General features: G+C 35.4%; 1 protein-coding gene across 3 annotated transcripts in view; it reads right to left on the bottom strand.

The window, feature by feature from the left end:
- LOC145684484 (uncharacterized) overlaps window positions 1–21,563 on the bottom strand; it is a 53,612-nt gene extending 32,049 nt beyond the window's left edge. The window contains exons 1-2 of one of the 3 annotated variants that reach the window (XM_081756929.1): window positions 21,019–21,563; window positions 2,495–4,176 (exon numbers count right to left, since the gene is read on the bottom strand). In XM_081756929.1, coding sequence (XP_081613055.1) covers window positions 3,126–4,176; window positions 21,019–21,359 — 1,392 coding nt within the window. In that variant the 5' untranslated portion in view covers window positions 21,360–21,563 and the 3' untranslated portion in view covers window positions 2,495–3,125. The other 2 variants (XM_081756932.1, XM_081756931.1) reach the window with 2 other exon arrangements.
- Window positions 21,564–23,807: the final 2,244 nt, after the last annotated feature.

Below are 23,807 nucleotides of genomic sequence, written 5' to 3'. Positions count from 1 at the left end.
ATCAATGCTCACTTTTCCTGCGCGGATGCTTGGTTTGATCCCAGCTCGCGTCAAGTGGGCTTAGTGGTAGTCAAACACCGTGTGCGTAGGTTTTGTCGGGTTTTTCCTACTTTCATCATAGCACCATTTCGTTTGTGATCATGATCAGCTTCTTCCATTTCCTCAGATTATTATCATGGGCGGTACACTTTAAAACAAATAAATGCAGAGTGTCAATACCAAGAACAGTTTTAAATAAAAGCAAAATAGCCAAAACTGGGGGTATGGTCCGGTAATCCCACTCTCCTCGAGCTGAGAAAATTGGTAGAAATGCCTATACTGTATGGCTTTATCTTGCATGATGGTTTGCGTAACCACCTACTGGACTGGATTCAAACTTCCGTCGTGATTCGCACTATATTAGGCCATACTGTTCATGAACTTGGTTTGCAAGAGGTAGAACACAAAAATTAAACCATGGTATTATGCTAAATATACAAAAGCATTAACTATTTAGGATGAGAGGGTACACCAAATCTATTCGTCCTTCCACACTTTTGCAAGGAATAGTAAATGTAGCTACAAGAAACATACGGTAAAATACTATATATGATAACTATATCTGTAGGCACTAAGTTTAAAAATAGCAGAATTTGTAAAACTCTTAGGTAATATTTAATACTTAGTACATAACGAGGAAGGCATGGTGGATTCGCGGTGGAGCTCTGGTGCGCCATATTTGTGATGCGATGTGGTGGATAGCACTGTGTCCATGGGTTTTCACCGGGTTATTCTAGTTACTCCCATATCGCCATTCCACACACTGTTTCTTAATTATACGTCTCCTTTAGCCCAAGGGGCATAAAGATTGGACGTAATATTAGAACTTTCATTTCTGTGTATAAATACCAAACACAATATGCATGCAAACTAATGTGTCCTAGAAATGACTATGCGCTATCATAGTACCTGCTATCTTACTATATTCAATTATTTCATCATGAAATTCACTATAGTATCTTAAAAATTGTTTCTTAGGTAGGAGTTGCATTTATGGGTGAAGATTCACTTTACGAAAAATTTCCCTTTGTGGACATAAACACGCGTTCGAAAGTATACGATAAAAACAATCGCGCAAAAAGTACAAGCTCACTTGTGCTAGGTGGCCACTGGAAAGTGAGAATGCTATCTAACCGCATCAGAGCTGTGAAGTAACGTAAATAGTCCATCTGCAGAAAGCAGCCGCGCCAACGATGGGGTATGCACATAATCAAAAACAGCGCATAAGCAACAGATATTGCTTAGAATCACATAGGCTAGTGTACCTGTACTGGTTTCACACTAGTAACTATTGTTCTAAAGAAAAACTACAAGTTTCCTACATCGATTCGGTTCGATTTTAGTTTAGCGTCTCTTTCAGCAGCGAGGCAATATGAGATGTGAAACTGCAATTTAACGTGGAATCCGAACCACATGAGCTCCCGCCAGACCAGGGTCTCCCACGTCAAAGGCGCGTACGGTAACCGTTTAGCCACGAGGCAGCTCTAAGCATTCGTGCTTTTTAGTGGTTATCTAGCACAGGATGGTTTGTTTTTTGCACCTATGTTTTTGTCAAAATCCGAACGCCGCATTTAGTAACAGTTTAGAGTTGGGGAACCAAAACTGGCAAAAATAAATAAAAGGATGATTTACAGAAATGTTGATAGTGTTTACTGGTAATCGTTGTTTAAGTAAAGTGTTATGAAAATTTTAACTAATTTCATTCTAGTTTACCGGACTTGAACTCTATGTGGGAGAAGAAAGTAAACTGTTCGTAACGAAGACAGAAAACAAAATGCCTTTGGGGCTCCTACACACCTTGACTCGCTAAAACAAAATACATGTGGGGCTCCTACACACCTTGACTCGCTAACGCTCGCTAGGCAATACTATGTGAATTAAATATTGGTAATCTAACCTCATTTATCGCATGGAACCATAAAACGACCGAATCTGAGTACAGTATCGCAAAAAAGTAGGTGAAAAGTTGACCCTCCCATCGTATTTATTTGCAAATAGTAATTTTCAAATACAATCGCAAAAGTTTAAAGGTATCTATTTTGGAAGGTAATTGAAAATAAATTGAAATCGTAAGTTTTACGTCCCACGCTCATGCCGGTTAGACTAAAGAAGACGGTGATCATGAGTAATGAATGAAATGGTGGAATGAAGAAAGTGGGTGGAAACGGGAGAACCCCGAGAAAACCAACGCAAACGGTGTTTGTCCTCCACACAGTTCAATTGGCGAGGGCTGGGATCGAACCCTGGACCTCAAGCACAAGAGGTGCACACTACCACTGAGCCACCAAGGCCCCTTAGGTTATTGAACCTAACCCAGGCTAATATAACGTAACGTAATATAATCTAACCAACGGAACCAAATGTAGAACATTTTTGGAGTGTGTTTAGCAGAAGGGGTCCAGAAGCACGTACGAAACACAGAGGAAATGGATGATGCAAGTACTTAGACGTAACATAATGTAATCAAATCTAACCTAACGTAATCTAAACTAATCTAAGCAAACCTGAACTAACCTAATATTAGTAGAAATCAGCAAATTCTACCTTTTTTTTTTTTTTGGAATATTGTGCTGGACCCCTACACTAACATAACAAACTGACCTAATCTAAACTAATGTCAACAGAAATTGATGCCAAGTATATTATTAACAAATTCCTTTCAGCAGTCTTTGCACCTTTGAGATTTTTCTTCTGTGCGTTTTTTCTTTTCCTAAATATATTTAGCCTTGGCATCTCAGATTGTTTACTACTATGTATTAATATGTGCTGCTAAATTTGAAATTCAGGTAAATACGTTTCCACACTTTGGGCATGTGTGAGGTTATTTAAATGTATATTAACACGCGTATTGCAGAATTTGAAGTTTCAGTAAATCCCTTTGTATATTTTTGCCATGTGTGAGAACTTTTGCCTGAATATAATAAAATGAATTTTGTTAATTATTTTTGAATAAATCAATTTCCACACCCTTTACACATGTGAAATTATTCACTGGTATGTATTAACAAACTTGAAGTCTCGCTAAAGCCCTTTCTAAATTCTTGTCACGAATAAGGCTTTCTACATATATGTACTAACATGTTCCATTAAATCTGCTGTTTGACCAGATCCATTTTTAAACCCTTCACACGAGTAAGATTTTCACATGTATGTATTAACATGTGTTTTGCCAAAATTGAACTTTTACTATATCCCTGTCCACACTGCCGGCAGGTGTGAGGTTTTACACCTGTATGTATTACCATGTGTGCTGACAAATTTGAACTTACACAAAACTTTTTCCCACACTCTTTACACTTGTAAGGTTTATCGCCCGTATGTATTAACATGTGTCTTGCTAAAAGAGAACTTTGATAAAACCCTTTTCCACACTCTTGGCATGCATGAGGTTTGACACCTGTGTGCATTACTATGTGTTTTATTAAATATGGTCTTCTACTAAATGCGTTCCCACACTCTTCACAAGTGTAAGGCTTTGCACCTGTATGTATTGACATATGTATTGCCAAACTTGAACTTTGAGTAAATCCTTTTCCACGTTCTTTGCACGTGTGCGGTTTTTCACCTGTATGTGTTAACATGTGTCTTGTTAAAACTGAAATCTGACGGAATCCCTTTCCACACTCTTTACATGTGTGAGGTTTTTCACCTGTATGTGTTAACACGTGTCTTGCCAAAACTGAACTTTGTCTAAATCCCTTTCCACACCCTTGACACCTGTGAGCCCGCTCACCTGTATGTAATAATGCATGTGTTTTCAAATTTGAACTTTGACTAAAACCCTTTCCACAGTGTTGGCACGTGTAAGATTTTTCACCTGTATGTATTAACATATGTGTTGACAAACCCGAACTCCTTATAAATCCTTTACCACACTCTAGACACGTGTAAAGTTTTGCACCTGTATGTATCAACATATGTTTTTTTAAATATGATTTTCGACTGAACACATTTCCACACTCCTCACACGTATGAGAGTTTTCAGTAGTATGTATTAACATGTGTCTTGCCAAAGGTGATCGAGTAAAACCTTTGTAAAACTCTTTGGAAGTATGAGATGGCTTATCTGAATTAAAAGTTTTTTCCTTTGGTCTAATAAAACTATCCCATTTTCTGGAAACAGTATTTACATGGAGTCTGTAACGAATTCAATAAACAAGGAAATGAAGAAGATAAATAATATGACACACCACAGGAATACAAACAGTTGCATGTAAAATATAGCAAAAACAGCACATTCTTTTCTATTATATTCGTTATTGCCTCTTAAATATAAGGCGATCTTAGGCACTCATACGTCAAATTTGGTGGTAAACTAAACTCTAATACTTTTGTGCTTGTAACTTCCTCTAAAAATAGGGAACGGAGGTCTATCGAATGATTTCCATATCTTTTCTCTTCTCCATACAATATACCGTCCTTTGTTTTGCTATCTCTAATTAGGAAATTATTAAAAAAGAAAATGGAGGTGCCATATCACGAGACTTTTATGTATTACATCATTAATTTTTGTATCAAGAATTTCAAAAATTGCGGGTACTTTTTTTTTTTTAATTACAACTAACAGAAACTCCTACTTTCACGACAAACAAAAGCTATAAAGAGTACAAGTAAGTCATTTTAAGTAGTATACTGCTTTTAATTTCCTCGGAATGCTTTCACATATCAAATTTTAAACTACATTATGATCTTTAAGAGTATTGAATATATCTACGTAGCTAGATATGATAGACTCTTTTGATAAACAGCGAGTTTTATATTCCTTCCAATTTCTCATCTATTTATAAGAAATACCTAATATTATGAATGTATATTTCGACGCTAAGGTAATAAGAATATGCATTGCACTGCTTATATCCCGTTTTATTGGTAGAGGCCCAAGTTTTTCGCACTAAGAATTTGATAATTTCGCGTTTCATTCTGCATATTTCGCGTTTTGTCGCATTTTCCAAATAAAGTTTCGCCTTTGTAGCTCTTGTGGAAAAGATAACATTTTTACAATTGTTCCTTTTATTCATAGATCACTACAGAAATAAACCACTAATTACCTATAATTACCTACATTGAATATTTCACTTCACATTGTAAATTTTACCTATAAAAAATTGTTTTTTTTTTTTAAATCAAACTGAAGGAAAATCAGTAACTAAACTTAGTATGAATAGGAAAATTTTGCTGTCTTCTGAAAACACGTAGGCACAAGTTATATTTAGGCATTAAACATAACAATATTACATGTTTCCACATTTTTCTCCTTCATTGTTGAACGCTTGTCACTTATCACTAATCCATACTTGGAAAAAAACTCACAATTGGCATTGCTTGTTGGAAATCACACACATGAAAGTGCATTTATAACAAAATTCAAACAATCATTACTATGGAACTTGTGTTCACTCAAAATATCCACTACACTGCACTTTAAAGACGAATCACTTCTCAAGAGTTCGTAGACCACTTTATGAAACTCGAAATACGGTACTCCATAATCAGATGCTCGCATTTTTTAAGAAAAATGAAGGCAAAGCTTTAAAAAAATTTCTTAACGCAACACTGTCTGGTTCATCACTACACGCAATTACAGAAGAATCATATAGCTTTCCCAAATAGCATATATTTCTTTAGTTTGGGAGTCTTTGCTTTAGAAAGAAAGCAGCCATCTTGTCACTTGATAACAAACGTAACTATGCTTTGGTTTTTTCACCAAAGGGGCCCTGCCACTAAACGTTCAATCAAGTACTGAGTCTATCAAGATGACTACTCAATATATGTGATGTCGGAGACTTGTCTGTGTCGTGAAAGTTATAAAATCGACAAGGTCACTACAACTATCACTTAAAAAATTAACCTTCAATATTAGTGTCTTGTCTTCCAAATAACATTTGACTGTTTTAGCTTGACGATTGAGGTCGTCGCATTTTGAAAGGAGCTCATCTAGTGGTTTTAAATATTTGTCTAAATACTGCACAGCATGGAACCAGCTACTCAACCTAATAAGAACAGGTTCGGGAAACAATGTGGTTTAAACATCACGATACTTCTCTTTAAAAAAAAAAAAAAAAAAAAACTCAGGTACTTGCTTTTGAGATTCCTTGCGTTGAAAAATTCATTTTTCACTTGGCACACAAAATTATTAAGTTCTTTCAAAGTGTTCTGCCAGATATCTTCAACACTGTACATCAACTATATGTGTTCCATTATCACAGACAACGTGTCGAAGCACTTGCACATATAACGTGCACTTTTCGAGACAAAACCAAGAATATTCTCATACTCAATGCAAATTAAAAGGGCTTCTCCCCATCCAGCTGCGACGGTAATGGAAAACATGTCCTTTATAGCTGTGTCTGAATCACCCATAATGCACAGTTCATGCCAGGTTCTACCGTTTCCTCAGCGAAAAACTGGCGTTTTAAAATTAATGAAAACGTATTTTTAAAATTTCGCGTTATTTCGCATATTGTTAGAAATTTCGCTCGAAACTGCCAATTTTGCGTTTCATCACGCAACGGAAACCAATGAAAATACATACAGAATATCATAAAACGCCAGAAAACTGAAAATTACTTAATTCTGGCGCATTTCGTTTTGTCGCATATTGCGAAAAACTCGTGCCTCTAGTTATTAGTGTTAGAGGTTTCCAAACTTTACAAGCTTCTCATGCTATTACTTTGCAGCACACACAAATAAGTGTACTATTCTACGTAAGGGTACAATTTAAATTTGTAATAACCTGATGACTGCCACACGAAGAAACCAAAATTGTATACTGGATTAGCTACACTGTCAAATAATGTCTTCCGGGAGTTATTTGCATTGTTAAAACCTTCCGTGTTTATTGTTTATTACTTTAAAATTTAAAAGGTCGCGGCAAGATATTAAAATAAATAAAACAAATGGATTATTCATTACATAATGAAAGTAAGGCAGTTGAACTGTTTGAAATAAATTTTCTATCATCTTCAATTACGTTTTTATCATGTTATTTTCATTCAAATAGTACAAAAAGACTAGCGGAGGAGGATTGAAAATGTATCTCAAAAATTATCATCTTTCTACTACATGGCTAGGGAGTTTCTTTTGTTAAAGAGAAAATTTAGTACATAAGCTTATCATTTAAAATAAACTGTCGCTTGCACCAGAGGAAATAATGTATTTAACAGAAAGAAGAAGAATAATCTACATATTATTTCTCAGCACGTAAACTTGACATCCATTTCGTCTATCATTAGCTCAGAAAACGGATGACTTGCTTCAGAATAAATTTTCCACTACAGTTAGCACTGTCTCCCAACCAACTCTGTTTTTTTTCTTTCTTTTTAAGTTACTGTCATTCGAATGAGTGTACTGTGAGTAACAGAACGAGTTTAAATTATACGAGAAAAACTGGGAACCTGATGACTGGATTATGTTACAAAGCTGGGGTGAACTTTCCTACATAAAAACTTTACTAAAAGGCAGCGGGCGAGTGATCTGCGCTTTAAGGGGTGAAAGTGGGCAACATGCGAACCTATTTTTAATATATAAAATTACCATATGAAATAAAATTAATATATGTACCAACATCCGTCACACATTATCTGAACGTCCCACTAAGTAAAAGAATCTGGCGTTCTTACTGATTTTCATATACAGTGAATACTGAGATGATTCAAAGAAATCAGCTTAACTCCGGTTTGAACAGAGGTTTAACGTAAAAGATGGAACCGCTTCTTGGCAAACAAATCAAGTGAAAAACGCATTCCAATATCTTTTACCGTTTTTGCTCTATAGAAATAAGTATTCAAACTGCTATTAGTAGTAAGTTTGAACTAATTACTGTTTTGGTAGTATTGAAGATAGCCATGCTGCATTGTCTTGAGACGTTGAATCGTTTGTAAGAGAACTGGTTTTCGCTATTTATTACCATTTTCGTTCTAGGTCGATAAAAGTTGAAACCTGAAATTTCTGATTTTAACCACTTCCGGCCAGTATAGAGCTTCAATGGAATAGATGCAACGCCAACTCCATTGTAGAAAAACACACTTCGATATATCTTACAATTTTAGCTCTACAGAAATCTGTATTGAAACCGGAAGTTGAACCGTTGGCAGCAAACACTTCTCGCTGTCTATTACCGTGTTTGTTCTGTGCTCATAAACGTTGAAACCACAGATGGCTAATTCTAGCAATTTACAGTTTCAATTTAATTTGAACGGACAAAATGAAGATATTGTTTGGATTCTAATTATGTATTATACTGAGACGTTGAATCTCTTCAGAAATTTCATATATATATATATATATATATATTCCTTTTTGTTCTGTGGCAATAAAAGTTGTAAAATATATTGAAATAGGAACTGATAGTAAATTTGAAGTACTTATGATTCTGGTAAAGTGTTGTGAGTAACGATGAGACTGCCTTTAAACGTCGACTTGTTTGCGGAAAGCCACTTTCCGCTATCTCTTACCATTTCCGTTCTATGGTGACAAATACTATATCCGAAAATAGCTAATTTCAATTGCTCCTAGCTTGAATAGAAAGCGGAAAGTTAGGAAAATATAGAACCTATTCATAGAACAATGAATCGACTGAAGAAACGGCATCTCGACATCTCTTATCGTTCTTGCCCTATAGCACTGAAAAGAGAATTATATTAAACTTGAAAGATCTCCGATTTTGTCAGACTGTTGGCAAGGCAATAGTCATGCTATGTTGAATCACTTGTTAAAATACGCCTTGTTGCCATCTCCGTTCCGTTCTATAGTGGAGTTGAAACCTGGAATGGCTAATTTTATCCACCTCTTGTTTGAGTGTAATTTCAGTGCAGAAGATGGAGATGGATACTTGAGATGCTTCATCGATTGCAAAAATGCGCTTCCTGACTTTTTTATCGTTTATGTTCTGCGGAAATTTGTATTGAAACCAAAAGTACTAGTAAGTTTGAAATGTTTTCGTTATCGATAGAATATTGTGGATAGTATCGGTATGTTGTCTTGAGACACTGAATTCTTAGCAGGAGACAGCTTCTCCCTATCTGTTAATGTTTTCGTTCTACGGCGATTCTCGTGGATACACGTGGAACATGTTTGTACTGCCATGTTGGATGTCCAACTGTCAGACGTACACTGAGCTTTTGTGAATGGACAATGAACCTCCGTGTGTGTGTGTGTGTGTGTGTGTGTGTGTGTGTACTATTACATTACCAGTATTCAATTTTATGTATAAATTGATACGTTTATATTATGCATGTTTATAAAATTCTGTGTCTTAATTTCTCAGTAAATGTAATAAATGGTAGTACCAAGTTGTAGTTAGATGGTTTCTCTTAAAATTATTATGACCCACGTCAATATGCTGTCCTGTATGTAGGTGAGTGTATGTGAACGAATGGTAATCTTAGTTTAATATGCAAACAGTCAAATTAAAACTTCTCGTCAACTGGGCTGGGTTAGGGCAATTCCTATTTGTGTAGTTGCCTGGATCCAGGTCGGGGTTGTATGAGGGAACGTCTTCTCGAATAACCTCAGAATTGATCCTCAAGTAATAACCTTCGAATATGAATCACCTTTCAATAACTAAACAAGTTCCTTTACCATATTTACATACTTATCCTGTAATCATTTATCCCTAGTTTCTTCCTTTCCTCTTTTTCTTTTCCTTCTTTTTCGTGCCGTCTTCATTTCTTTCTCACTCTTTCCTCTTTTCTAATAAAACTAAAGAGGGGTCGTGACTGGGGTTTGTCGCTATTGACACGGCCATAAATAATTATTTTATTCCTCGGAAGTCCGATATGAATATGCTAATCCTAAAACGTACATAAGTATTTCCAAGGATTTACAAGGATTTATTTTAATTTCATATTTGACTAAAGTATTGAAATACAAGGTTACATTTCTCACTCACGATTCTACTATTTTTCTTCTTCAAACTCTTTACATATGAATGGATTTTTAATTTACTAGTACGAAATGCGAAGACATGTGACAATATTTAACGGACTAACTAGTTTTCCAAGTAATGTTTATGATTCGGTGTAGGCATTCCACAAATAAAGGAAACCTATTTTCTTAGCAATTAGAGTAACGGGTTTGACCTCGCAAGGTACCACGAGGAATACGACATTTCGTTTGGTAATATACTATGCAAATTAATATTAAAACGCAGCTAATTTAACGTGCTGCTTTGGATTACAACAAATGATAGAGGTCTAAATGGATACTGGCCATTTTTTCCAGTAGACATCGGAGTACGCTCCCGCTCAGGCTAATCTTATGCATTTGGCCGATTTGAAACAACTACGTATAGACAAAGAAAAAATTTACTAAATTCTAGAGATGCAAGAGTTCGAAATAAACGGCATTTTTGAAAAAACTCGGTTTTTTCTCCTTCGCATTTTTGCTTGTGAAACTTTCGGCTGTTTTCGAAATTTTGCTTCAAATTGATACAGAACACTTGGTTTCAATTCTCTACAACACAATAACTCATTTGATAAGTAGTTGTTGCAGATAATAGTATAAAACCTTTAAAATAAATCATGAATTTCGAAAAGATTTTTAAAATTTTTTAACATAGCTACACTATGAAATGGCAAAAGATTATGCAATATATATAATAAATTTTTAACCTCTCATATACAAAAGTAAGTACTTTTTTATTAAAAACATATACACAAATAACTAGCACAACTGTATGTAGTATTTATACTTCAAAATATCAGACACCCTCTTTTTTAAAAAAATAAACAAGAGACAAATACATTTATTTGGTACTTTTAAAGGTTGCATATCAAGAGCTTCATTTCGGGCGATTCTGTACATTTTTGAAGTTTTTCAGTTAAGTTTTAACTTTTATATACATTGTATGAATTTTTCGAACAAATTTTTCATTCATTGATCACCTACGTAATAATGTTACCACTCATCAGTTGCTTCGGATCTGCAAAATCGTCAAAGTTCCGAATTCTGCAATGCGCTGACTGTTCCTTAAGCTTGTTTAGAATCTAGAAAATACCGAAAATTCTGTTCATGGATCATATGAGTGTGGTGTTTCCTAGGCTCTAGAATATATATCTACCATCACGGTTTACCCAGTCTTAAGGTTTCTGAATTTTTAAAAGAGGAATTCAACACGAAGAAACTTTAACACAAGGATTTTTTACAAAAAAGAAATACTATTGAACACATTTAACAAGAGTGGAGAAAATCAATCACTTTTCCGTTTGGTGTAGGTTTATTTATAGTTAAGTTAAATTTCACAATGTTCGCGTAAATAAGAACAGGAACTCTCTCACTTATTCCTGAGTTGATCACAGCTTCCGACAGAGATGGGTTGAACGATTTTTTGTTAAGGTTCTCTTCCCTTCAGGAAGGGGAACCTTACCATAAGTAGTTTTAATATGTCCATCCTGGGGCGTTAAAAGTATTTGGAAAACCATGATTTAATTAGTAGTAGGGCCATTGGGCTCTAATTTTTCCGTTTCTTTGTCCCCAGTTTAATAGAGCCGATTTAGAATGGTGAAAACAGTAATTCGTTGAATGTACATATAGTGAATTCGTGTGACAACATATGTAGTGATATGTATTGATATTTGTTTTCTTAGTATATGTCGTATGTAGCATGCATATGTGTGAGTATAATTTAGTATTTTTTCCTGTTTACGATTCCCTACCCAGGTGTCGATCCTACCTCGCTTTCAAATATTTTCATTTTCTTTCTTATTTTTAAAGTAGGTAGCTATTAATATTAACAACCTCAAGGTTGGCACTCTTGCGAATGTGGGAGCTACTAGTAAGATTTGGCAGATAACTTACTAGTACAAAATTTATTTTATTTATTTTTTTGTTAATTCCGGCAAGTCTCTGTTATGATTTCTTGTTTCATCAATTTTAGTCTAGTCTACCATACTTTCCTCGAAAGTCTTCTCAGTTTCTGAGGGGTCGGGTAATTTTTTTTAGAAATTCTAAATTAGAAACCAAGCTGACACTTCCGAATGGACCGGCCGTAATCTGAGTGAATTGGTACCGGAAACGGTTAATAGTCAATCATACCACAGGGCTTATTCCTTGTTAGATGATTGCCTAGAAGGCACGGACTCGTACTTAGGCAGTCAGACACCGTTGGCCTACGCATTTTAGTAGACTCATTTTTCGGCATATGAAAGTATATTTGGCTGTGGATTATTGTATGTCTATATTCGACCACTTATCTTTATCCTAGGTTATTTCTTTGGCGCAGCTTTCTCTCTATTCCTGTATTCTCTTCTTCAAGATTTTTTTATATTTCACCTTCCCCTGAGTTTTGAACTTGAGATATATCAGTCATTCGACATATAAAACTTGAACTTGATTTATCACCTTAGATTTTGCGACACACGATTCGTAGAGGTATTCGATGATGTGAAAGGTCACAGAAACGATTTCCCTCATATTTTCGAACCACTGCGGTAGTGGGCGATGGTTCAGTACACGGTACAATTTTACCTTTTTCATTATACGTTCAGAATTCCTACAATTTTCACTCATTTTTTACTTTTGTTCCATTGATAACCACAAATGTAAATGTTGTATTGGGTCCAAAAATAATGTTAATATTTTAAAACTATATATTTAAACATATTATGTGCTTACGTGCCTGCAATGCACCCTCCTCCTAGTTTCAATAAAATATTTGAGAATATTAATTTTATTATTATGCGCAGGTAATTAGTCAAATTTGTATATATGCGATAGGTCGGACTTTCTCTCGTGTAAAGAGTTGCAACCTACAAATTCAAATTGTTGGGGTTATTAACTTGAAAGATTAAATGATCATTGAATATATATATGTATATATATATATGAAGTAAAATGTAAAATGTTGAAGCGAGTAGATAAATATGCGTAAAGGGCTTAGTACCGAACCCGAACGGTTCTTGGTTGCCATAGTTACGAAATACCTGATAAATATGCAATGTAAATGTTAAAAAATACCGCCGCATGTTAGATATTCTCTTCAAACATTGTAATGTTATTAATATATGTAACAACTAGCATCGTTTGTAATATACTAACTGCATGTAACATGGGATTGAGGCAGGTCATCGTAACCTTCATGTGTCTTTAACTCAACCTTCAAATTAGTGAAATAAAATCCTTTTTTAGAACTACACTTCGATTACCATCCCTCTCATACGAATCCTGAAACTTCACCAATGTTTCCACCCTATAAGTTGTGTTTACAATAAAAACGAAAGTCCTTTTGAACTTGGAAAATTCTCTTTCACACATATGTATAGTGCAAATCAAGAATAAATGTGTGTAATTAGTACAAGGGTAAATCAAAAAGGTGAATTGTTGATTTACAGAAAAGCGTACAGTCGATGCGTCGATGAAGCTTTACTATGTTTGAAGTATGGTATCACACTATTATTCGAAGAAGGAACCGTAGTTGTCTAAACATTTATTCCAACGTGGCACCAAATCATCCATGCCCTGTTCAAAGAAATGTGGTTCCAGATTTCCTAACCAGGTACGTGTAGCCTGTTGTGCCTCTGTCAGTGTCTGGAAACGCTGCCCACGGAGATGTTGCTTCAGGGGACCGAACAAATGGTAATCCGACGGGGCTAAATCAGGGGTATACGGAGGGTGATCGAGAATTTCCCACTTGAACCCGCGGAGGTGTGTACGGGTCCGTTCGGCTGTATGTGGACGTGCGTTATCATGCAATAACAACACGCCCTCTCGGAGTGCCCCCCGTCGTTTCTGCCGTATGGCTGCTTTCAGCCTGTCCAGGGCTTGGCAGTAGGTGTCTGCATTAATGGGTGTACTGTTTTCCAGAAATTCAACATGAATAACACCGAGACGGTCCCAAAAGACAGTAGCCATTGTTTTTTGGGCAGATGCTATTGTCTTGCATTTGTTGGCCTGTGGTGACGATGGATGTTTCCATGTCATGCTCTGACGTTTGGATTCAGGTGTCCATAGAGGTATCGGAGTTTCATCGCCCATTATGATGTGATGAAGGAATGAATTTCCTTCGTCGGCATAAGGTGTGAGGTGGCTCAGGGAACTGCTTATTCGCTGGTTTCTGTGTTCGTTACTCAGAAGCTTGGGTACCCAGCGTGCACACACTTTTGTGAAGCCCAGTTGGTCATGGACGATGTCGCTTACGGAACTATAAGAGATATTCAAATTCATTGGCAATGTCCTGCAACCGCACTTTTCTGTCTTCACGAATCATGGCATCGACGACAGCCACATTCGTGTCGGTGATGGACGTTGATGGTCTGCCACTTCTGCCATCATCTGTGACAGTACTCCTACCACTTGCAAATGTGTTACTCCACACGTACACTTGTTTCAGCGACATAACACTATCTCCGTAGACCTGCACCAATTCTCGATGAATATCACATGGTTTTGTTTCCTTGGCCCAGAAAAACGAATGACATCGCGCACTTCCTCCTTGGTGTAATGTTCCAGTCGTTGCGCCAGCTTTGAGTTGCTCTCAGCACCAGACGGGAGGATATAGAATGTTGTACAAACCGTCACACTTCTATTACCAGATTACCTGTAACATGGAAAAGAATTAATTAGCTACACACAATACTATGGGTTTGACAGGCAATTTCACCTTACTTTTTGATTTATCCTTGTAGTTTAAAGCGATATTCATTGAGAGATAGCAAATGTAATAGTAAGCTAATGATAGAATAAGTAACATAGTCATCGTGATGCGAGTGGCAAGAGTTTGCTTTTTTAACCCCAGAAATAAGAGAAGTGTATTGATAAGTATTTTTACGAACCGAATACATGGTGCTTATGAATATCATATATACATCCTAATGAGTGAATATAAGAAATGCAAAAAAGTGGAACGTGTGGACACCAGAAAGGGTGCTACGACAATATTCATAATATTATAACTAATCTAAAAGTACGAGAAAAGATTCGTTTAAAATTACTTTCGAAATGCTCATGAATGAGATAAAGACTTATTACTAACCTTTATTTTAATTTTTTTTCTTTCCATTCTTCATACTGTATACTATACTTCCGCATGAATCTATATCATTTTTATCAAAAGTTAAATAAAAATATTTTTTTCTTTCTTTTTAAGCTATCTGTTAATATATATGGATGCAGTTAGCTAACGATAGAAGTCTGTGAACGCGGCATTGAAACTCCGGGTTATATTATGCATGTTTATAAAATTCTGTGTCTTAATTTCTCAGTAAATGTAATAAATGGTAGTACCAAGTTGTAGTTAGATGATTTCTTTTAAAATTATTATGACCTATGTCAATATGCTGTCCTGTATGTAGGTGAGTGTGTGTGAATGAATAGTAAACTTAGTTGAATATACAAACAGTCAAATTAAAACTTCTCGTCAGCTGGGATGGGTTAGGGCAATTCCTACCTATGTAGTTGCCTGGATCCAGGTCGGGGTCGTATGAGGGAACATATCTTTTCGGGATCACTTCAGAATTGATGTCTTTGGCCGATTTGAAACAACTACGTATAGACAAAGAAAAAATTTACTAAATACTAGAGATGCAAGGGTTCGAAAAAAACGGCATTTTTGAAAAAACTCGTTTTCTTCTGCTTCGCATTTTTGCTTGTGAAATTTTGGGCTGTTTTCAAAATTTTGCTTCAAATTGATAAAGCAGACTTTGTTTCGCTTCTCTACAACACAAAAACTCATTTGATTAGTAGTTGTTGATGATATTAAAATAAAACTTCTATATAAAAATAATATAATCAATATATATAATAAATTTTTAACCTCTTATATACAAAAGTAAGTACTTTTTATTTAAAAAATATACAAATAACTAGCACAACCGTATGTAGTATTTTTCTTCAAAATATCAGACACCCTCTTTTTTGAAAAAATAAACATGAGAGAAATACATTTATTTGGTACTCTTAAAGATTGCATATCAAGAGCTTCGTTTCGGGCGATTCTGTACATTTTTGAAGTTTTTCAGTTAAGTTTTAACTTTCATATACATTGTATGAATTTTTCGAACAAATTTTTCATTCATTGATCACATACGTAATAATCTGTTACCACCCATCAGTTGCTTCGGATCTGCAAAATCGTCAAAGTTCCGAATTCTGCAATGCGCTGACTGTTCCTTAAGCTTGTTTAGGATCTAGGAAATACCGAAATTTCTGTTCATGGATCATATGGGTGTGTGGTTTTCTAGGCTCTAGAATAAATAACCACCCCCACGGTTTACCCAGTCTTAAAGGTTTCTGAATTTTTAAAAGAGGAATTCAACGCGAGGAATTTTTAACACCAGGAATTTTTACAAAAAAGAAATACTATGGAACACATTTAACAAGAGTTGAAAGAATCAATCACTTTTCCAATTTACAAGAAAGGGGACAAAACTGATTGTAATAATTATCGGGGCATTTCTCTTAACAAGATTGATCCCATACATAGATGAAATTATTGGAGATTATCAGTGTGGATTTAGGCGAAATCGAATATCGATCAGATATTTACCATTCGACAAATACTCGAAAAGAAATGGGAATATATTACCCAGTGCATCAACATTGATTTTAGAAAGACTTACGACTCGGTTAGGAGGAGAACATTGTACAACATTCTTACAGAATTTGGAATAACGAAACAGTTAAATTAATAGAAGTGTATTTGAATGAATCCCAGAATCAACTCTGAGTAAAAAATTCGAGCTTCCACGTCAAGAATGGCCTGAAACAAGGAGATGCGTTATTGCCATTATTATTCAGCTTCGTTTCGAAGTACGCTATAAGGAAAACCAAAGATAGCAACCAGGACCTAAACCTGAATGATATTCACCATGTTATGTCGGGGGCTGATGATGTAAATAGAACAATCGAAAGAAATGCAGAGGCCTTATTAAAACCTTGCAGCTACATTGATTTAGAAGTAAATGCATGAAAAAACTAAATACATAGAAGTTTACCAGGATCGTAATACGGCAAACTATGAATGTGTTAAAACATTAAATAATACTTTCGACAAAGTGGGTACTTTCAAATCGGTCTTCACGATTTACTTCAGGTATAGCATGATGCCAAATCTACATTACTACGATAAGTTCCACAGCGGCGGAAACAAGTCCAAATTTGCAATAGAACTTCTTGCGTTGGCTTCCAGCTGAGGATATTCTGAACGGTTTTCTATATTCTAAGAAGTTAAAATTCGTAATTTATTTAATAAAGTGACAAAATTTTAAATTATCTATTCCGCAGTTGGAAGTAGAATAACTGCAATTAAAAAGCCTATGTCCGAAACACGCTCCGAAAAGGTTCCGAATCGTTCCATTTGAAACATTTATCCAACACTTCCCAAAAAAGATATAGTTTGAGATTTTATTATTCCTATTGGCTGAGTGAAATAAATTATTTATCATTGCTTTATACAACCTAAAGGAGGGAAGAATGTTCGTATATATCAGCAAGGAAAAAAATAATCAATTCCTTCTATTCTTCACCTATTCTAAATTTTGACCTCTTATTTCCGCACCCTGGGAACTAACGTGGAAGTGTTTGGTTCCAAATATTGCTTTCCTATAAACGAAATAAATAATAAGTTAGTATTTTCTAGAATTTACAGTAGTGTAAGAATGCCCTAGATATGATAAATGAAAAAGTTCAAAATCGTTCTATTTGTAACATGATTGAATTCGGACGTACTAATGGCCAATACACTTCTGATCATAGAGGGTAGAATTTAAAATCACATCGTTCTTATGAGATATGTGAAATGAGAATATTTTCTAGACTCTACAGAAATGTACGTATGGTTCTAGATACGAGCCACGAACTATTTTTATATATATTTGAGTAAGGTATGTGCGGATTAGTGGCGCCATTGTCAATTTTAAAGATTATTTTGCTTTTTATTGTATCAGAGAAATAAATTATATTAGTATTTTCCTGGATTACTCAAAACAGTACGATTATCAATATATATTTTGTAGTTATATTTCTGGTATCCTTCGTTCAAAAATTGTTTGGAATAAACGATTATATTGCATTTGTTTAGCTAAATATTATAAACAAAGCACTGCAGAAACTTGCGTTTTCAGATGTGCCAGTTAAAACATCAGGAGTTGCACAAAAATAAAAATATTTATTATTTTTTTTTTACAATAAAGAACTCAGTAGACTAAATAAAGTAGGTCAAGTGTCTTTCCGCTATAACTGACATTGTCTCTCAACATAATAATAAATAATATTATATTATTATTTTTATTATTATTATTATAACTGAGCAAAAATAAATATCCATGATCAACTCCTAGATAAGCTGACAAGTGTGTTGTTGACTAAACTTGATATGTGTTATTAAAACAGCAACCAATTAGTTTAGTGACACCGAAAACTATAGACTCGTCATTAATAAGAACTCTTTCAGATCATGTTTACAGCTTTTCCTTCCCTTTCCCATCATCTGGAATGTCATACCTCAATAGCACCTTTCTCCAGATTGTATGCCAACTTCTTTTTACAAATCAGTTTCCGGACCTAGCTTTATCTTTCTAAAGTGATAAGTTTGTGAGATAATATACATCGTTGACGCTTCTTTCTTCCCACGTAAGATAAACCGAACAATATTTTCCAAACTGCAATGAAATTACTTTGAACCATCTATACCAAATTTCCGGTGTAAATTCGTACACCAGAAGAACCATCACGCAGATATTTACCTTTATATAGGGTCTTGCAATGACTTCTACTTTCTTTTATTTCTTTTCATTTAAATACTGTATCATAATGTTATTTTTGGGTCCAGATTTACTCAGCGGATTCACAGTTTTGTAAAATTTATGGAACAAACTCGTAATAGTATTTTAATATTTTGTTTTTACCTTTGACCTTCCTATCTACGTAAAAGTACCTAATTAGAATTCGAAACTGTTATGCACGGATTCGTCCACATAATAGCTAGTAACCATTATAGTGAAATTAAGTGAAATTAACACATTACTTTATGACGGGCAACTACAGAAATGTCCGAGAATTAAGGGATCCACATAAAAGTAAAATTTACGTTACTAATGTGTTACGTTACTTTGGAACACAAATATGAAAGCAGTGAAAACATACCGAAACGTAAATTCTTGTTTCTTTAACGTATTTAGCAGCGTAGATAATTCAACACGTAAGGTAGGTAATTTTATGGTATACAGTGTTTGGCGTTATCTTTGTTTATATGTATACTCACAGGCAAGTTTTCACTCTGGTAATGAATAGCTTCGGAACAGATCGTTCAATCAGTTCCTCATGAATCGAATCGGATAGAAACCATCGTGGTTCAGACTGTAATGTTCCTTTAATTATTACAAACATTACCAGATTCTAATACTGATAAATTTAGAACATTGTAGCTGCCCATCGTAACAAACTTCTAAATTTATCAGAACTTGTAATGCAATATGTAATGTATAAAATGGCAACAGAACAAAAGTACAGCAAGTAGCATTACATTTTCAGACTACTACACAGGGAACCAAACAAAGTGTGCATGAGGAGGGCAACTCTCCACTAACTAACAATATTTAAAAAAATCAAAACAAATGTACTCTGCAAACTGCAGAAAACTATGTATTTAAAAGAAAACAAGTCCCTGATCTAAGTACCTTACAATTAAGAAAAAAATAATTAGAACTGGAGAATACGTCTCCACGGTGTCGTTTCTGAATAAAAAAAAATATTTTCCCCAATGCTGTAACCAGAACAAATACGATGATACAATTCATAGTTCACTTTTAGCCGATCAACCACATAACTTATATCTTATTCCACATACATTCAAATTTCTATCGAACTGCACTAATCAGCCACTAAAACATCATATCATATTTGTATCATAAGCGATATGAATTTAAATCTCTTATTTGTTAATTAAAAGGAATTTCCACTTTATTAGACCAATGCAACAAATAAAAGCAAACACGCAAGCAATGCATCCGCGAACAAGCCACATGAAGAACTGAAGAACACTGAAGAAGATGTGATCAAATCATATCATTAGTACCCCGCTCAAATAAAAAAAAAAGCGTCAACAGTACAACACCACGTCCCACGTGACTCGATAGCAATAATGAACATATTAGAACAGATACGCACATTGGAACTGGAATCAAAAGAAAAATCACTGAATTGAAGAATAGCATAAATTGTATGGAATGACCACAGCAAAAACTTGCTCCCAACTGATGCATCCCCTTGCTTGCACTCGGGCCAACATCCTGATATTCTGCTCTGACTCAGTCAGATAGCATTCGTGCTTTTTAGCAGCTACCTAGAACAGTTTGGTTAGTGTCTCTTGCACAATAGCTCTTAAGTGTACGTACACTGAGGTTCCCCTAAAGTGTACCTATATGAAAGAGTACAATTTCACATCCCAAAAAGGATTGTTTACATTCGACTTCCTGTAAAAGAAGTAAATGTGTAATGAATTTATGAATGAATCCTTACAATAAATGTGCAAAATTTTTGGTGAGAATTCTTTCTTATTTTTTGCTAATGTCTTTTGAAGCCCTCCGGTAAAGTGTGGCTGGACCTCCAGCCATAAATCGTGGATAAAATTACTAACGTCCATATCTTTTTATTCCAGTAAAACATATTTTAAATTTGAATTTCGTACATTTTCGGATCCCATTCACTCACGCTACTTGTCCTTTTACAGAAGGCTTTCTATATGAAATACCGAAGAAATATGAATAAGAATTGGTGAGAAAAACCTAATCAATAATAAAGTAATGATCACTCCATCGAAATAAAAGCTACATAAGATTTGTATAGGTGGTGTCAATCACTTGTGTATTGTGTACAGCTAGTCTGTGTGTGTCGTGCCACTTCCAAACTGTAGATTATTAACTTATTTTCAAGTTATCTCTCATATCTGTTTCTCGCAAATTATTCCTTTTTACCTCCAAAACTTACGAACCCATATAACTGTATTATCAATCTGAACCTATTACTATATAGAAAATTTAACATTACCTTTCTCGCACAACTGGATTTAAACTTTCTGTTGTTAATTGTTTGTAATTATTACAGTACGACGCGCAGGTCTCTTCAACCACTACTTTTGTTATCGTTTCTATATTACTTTCAAGTGCAAGATTTACTGCAAATTCAGATTTAATCGTATCAATGTTCACCTCCGAAGAATCCTTCTCCATTGTTTGGTCTCCTTCCGTTGTAGATAATATTAATTCTTTGTTGTCAGTCATCAGTTCGTATGTCCACCCTTTCCCTTCGAGTGGATCCTCCTGCGGAAAACCACCATCAATTTCTTCTTTGCATAACACTTCCAACTTAACAGACTCCTCATCAGCCATTGTGAGTTCTCATTTAATATGATTTTGTAACTATTGTTGATACTTCCACTTTACTATATTCTACCAGTGTTTATGAAATCACTCACAAGACTGTTCACAGAAGCAACCTCATACTTGCAATCTAATATACGGCAAAATAAAATACTACCTATTTCACCCAGGAGTGCCGTTGTTTACTTGGAGGCGCTGATGTAGTCAACAGTGAGTCATGCGCCGCCTGTCTCTGAATTGGCGAGTGTTGCTAATGCACAATATCGAAAACAAACTGAACAAAGCGTCACGTTCCAACACAAGGTACGGAACATGTTATAAAACGTGCTACATTTTGAAACTTTATAACATACTCCTAAAAACATGAAAAATAAAAAAGTTGTAAGAATTTGTCTTGATGGTCGTTAGGAATCCCGCTGTAAGCACTTAGGCATCCTAATGCATCCCTTTGTTAATCCTGTTGTAAGAACAGCATAAAAAACAAAATGTAGAATTATAAAGAATTTATCTTCACTAGTGGCGTAGCTAAGGGGGTTCTAGTGGTGGCTAAACCCACATAGGTCCAAGTCTAATCCCACGTAGAAAAATCAAAAGTTAAGAAAAAAGAACTCATGGAAATAATTGCAAAAGATTATTGAAGTTTTACCCAATACAAACTGCATACCGTTCGACAAATATTTTCATCTTTACTAAAAACAGAAATGTAAAACCTTACATTTCATATTTCAATCTTTATTTATTGCTGTTTTGTGGTTATTGTTAGTATGCTGGACCCGGGATTAGGGTGCGAAATTGTACCAATCTAGGAGACGGGGAAGTGGGGGGAATGTTTCTTCTCAAGTGGAAATAAAGTAGAAATAACATTTTATGAAATTTTTAACGGGGGAAATTCCTCCAACCCTGTCGTGAGTTCGTACCATACCCGGGACCCATGACCCCCGTCTATATCCAAGTAGGTCCCTATCCTCCCGATATTCCTCGTCGCTTCTTTAATAGGTGGTGTTTCATACACTACACCACGGCGGAACCTTAGCCCCCTCTAGGCTTTAGTGCTAGCTACGCATCTGATCATCACAAAGCAAGAGAGAGACAGAAAGAAAGTGTTCAAAGAAGTGAACAGGTGAACATAGCTGAAATAATAAAATAACTCGCATACAGAAGCATTGCATACTTCCTAATGTTAAATGTATGTCCCAACAACCAGATCTGTTGCTTATTTTCTGCAGATTAGCAAAAGAAACAACAATCTCTTGCAACAACAATAAGAACAAAAGCTTTGCAAAGGAGTTAAAAATGGCGATTAAGGTTGACCATATGTTTTTCCAGAGATGCCGGGGAGAATTGGGAGAACTGGTAACGTTATTTGAATTATGGGGGATATGCATGTACTTGTACCAATGTTGCAATAGATTAAGTAAACTAAAGAGCCCTATAACTGATATTTCATGTTGACAAATGTGTGCAATTAAACGGCCGTTACAACATAATACATAAAGAAACATGTTCCTCTTTACCGAACTTTCTTTTCTTTTTTTATTTATTCGGAATTGTCTTCTTTGGAGGCAGAACGACCTATATTGCGTGACTGAGTTGTCCTAAACGAGCTGGTAAGCTTCAAAGGACCGGACAGTCCACTGGGAACCGAACCCAGGATCCCTTGAGTACAAAGCATCGTTATCACTCAACCACGGGGGACAGTTAGGCCTAAATATAGGCCTAAGTATATTTCCGAACATCTGAATGGATCATTGTACCACATCTAATGCTTAGCAATATGTCAGACAGAGGTCATTTTTCTACTATTGCGTAGTATATTTAAAAATAGGAACGCGAAGGATACGTAGTCTTAAAATGGGGAGGAAAAAACAGCGATAAATCAGAGCTGAACACGAGTCACTTACGTTAACCCGGTCTGACCCACACGTAAGTGGCACAGCGACAGAATCCGAAACTTGACCCGAATGACTCGATCTAGGAAATACAATGAACTGTAAAGTTTGGCGTCGCATTTTCCGGGTTAGCGTCGCTGACTACGGATTGAGGAGTCCCAGATTCGATTCCCGGCGAATCCGAAGCCTACACCGGGTTCGAAACTTGACCTGATCGAGCCATTCCAATATCCCCTCCCCCGCCATCTTCCTGTCTGTGCCTAATGTCTAAAGTCCAGAAAGAAATGAAAACCTAAAACAAAGCGTCAGGTTTGATATTATGACAGTATAATAATGAATGCATATTTGCCTAAAACAATAGTGCGGTCGTGGCTTGTATGTACAAGATGTTACATGATGCATTGATATTACCTAAAATAGTGTAAATTTCAAGGTTTCTAGGCAAATTTAGTTCATGGTGTGAAATTACTTGAACTCTGGATGTTGTTTCTGCTTACCCCAGGAACTATACAATAGTAATATAATTACAATGTACTATTTTGAAGGCATATAAACTTGAAAAAGGGCA

Source organism: Thermobia domestica, chromosome 4 (assembly GCF_964235325.1).
Source record: "Thermobia domestica chromosome 4, izTheDome1.hap1.1, whole genome shotgun sequence".
Lineage (NCBI taxonomy): Eukaryota > Metazoa > Arthropoda > Insecta > Zygentoma > Lepismatidae > Thermobia > Thermobia domestica.
The sequence above is the reverse complement of the archived record's forward strand: the minus strand, read 5'-3'. Positions and strand labels throughout refer to the sequence as shown.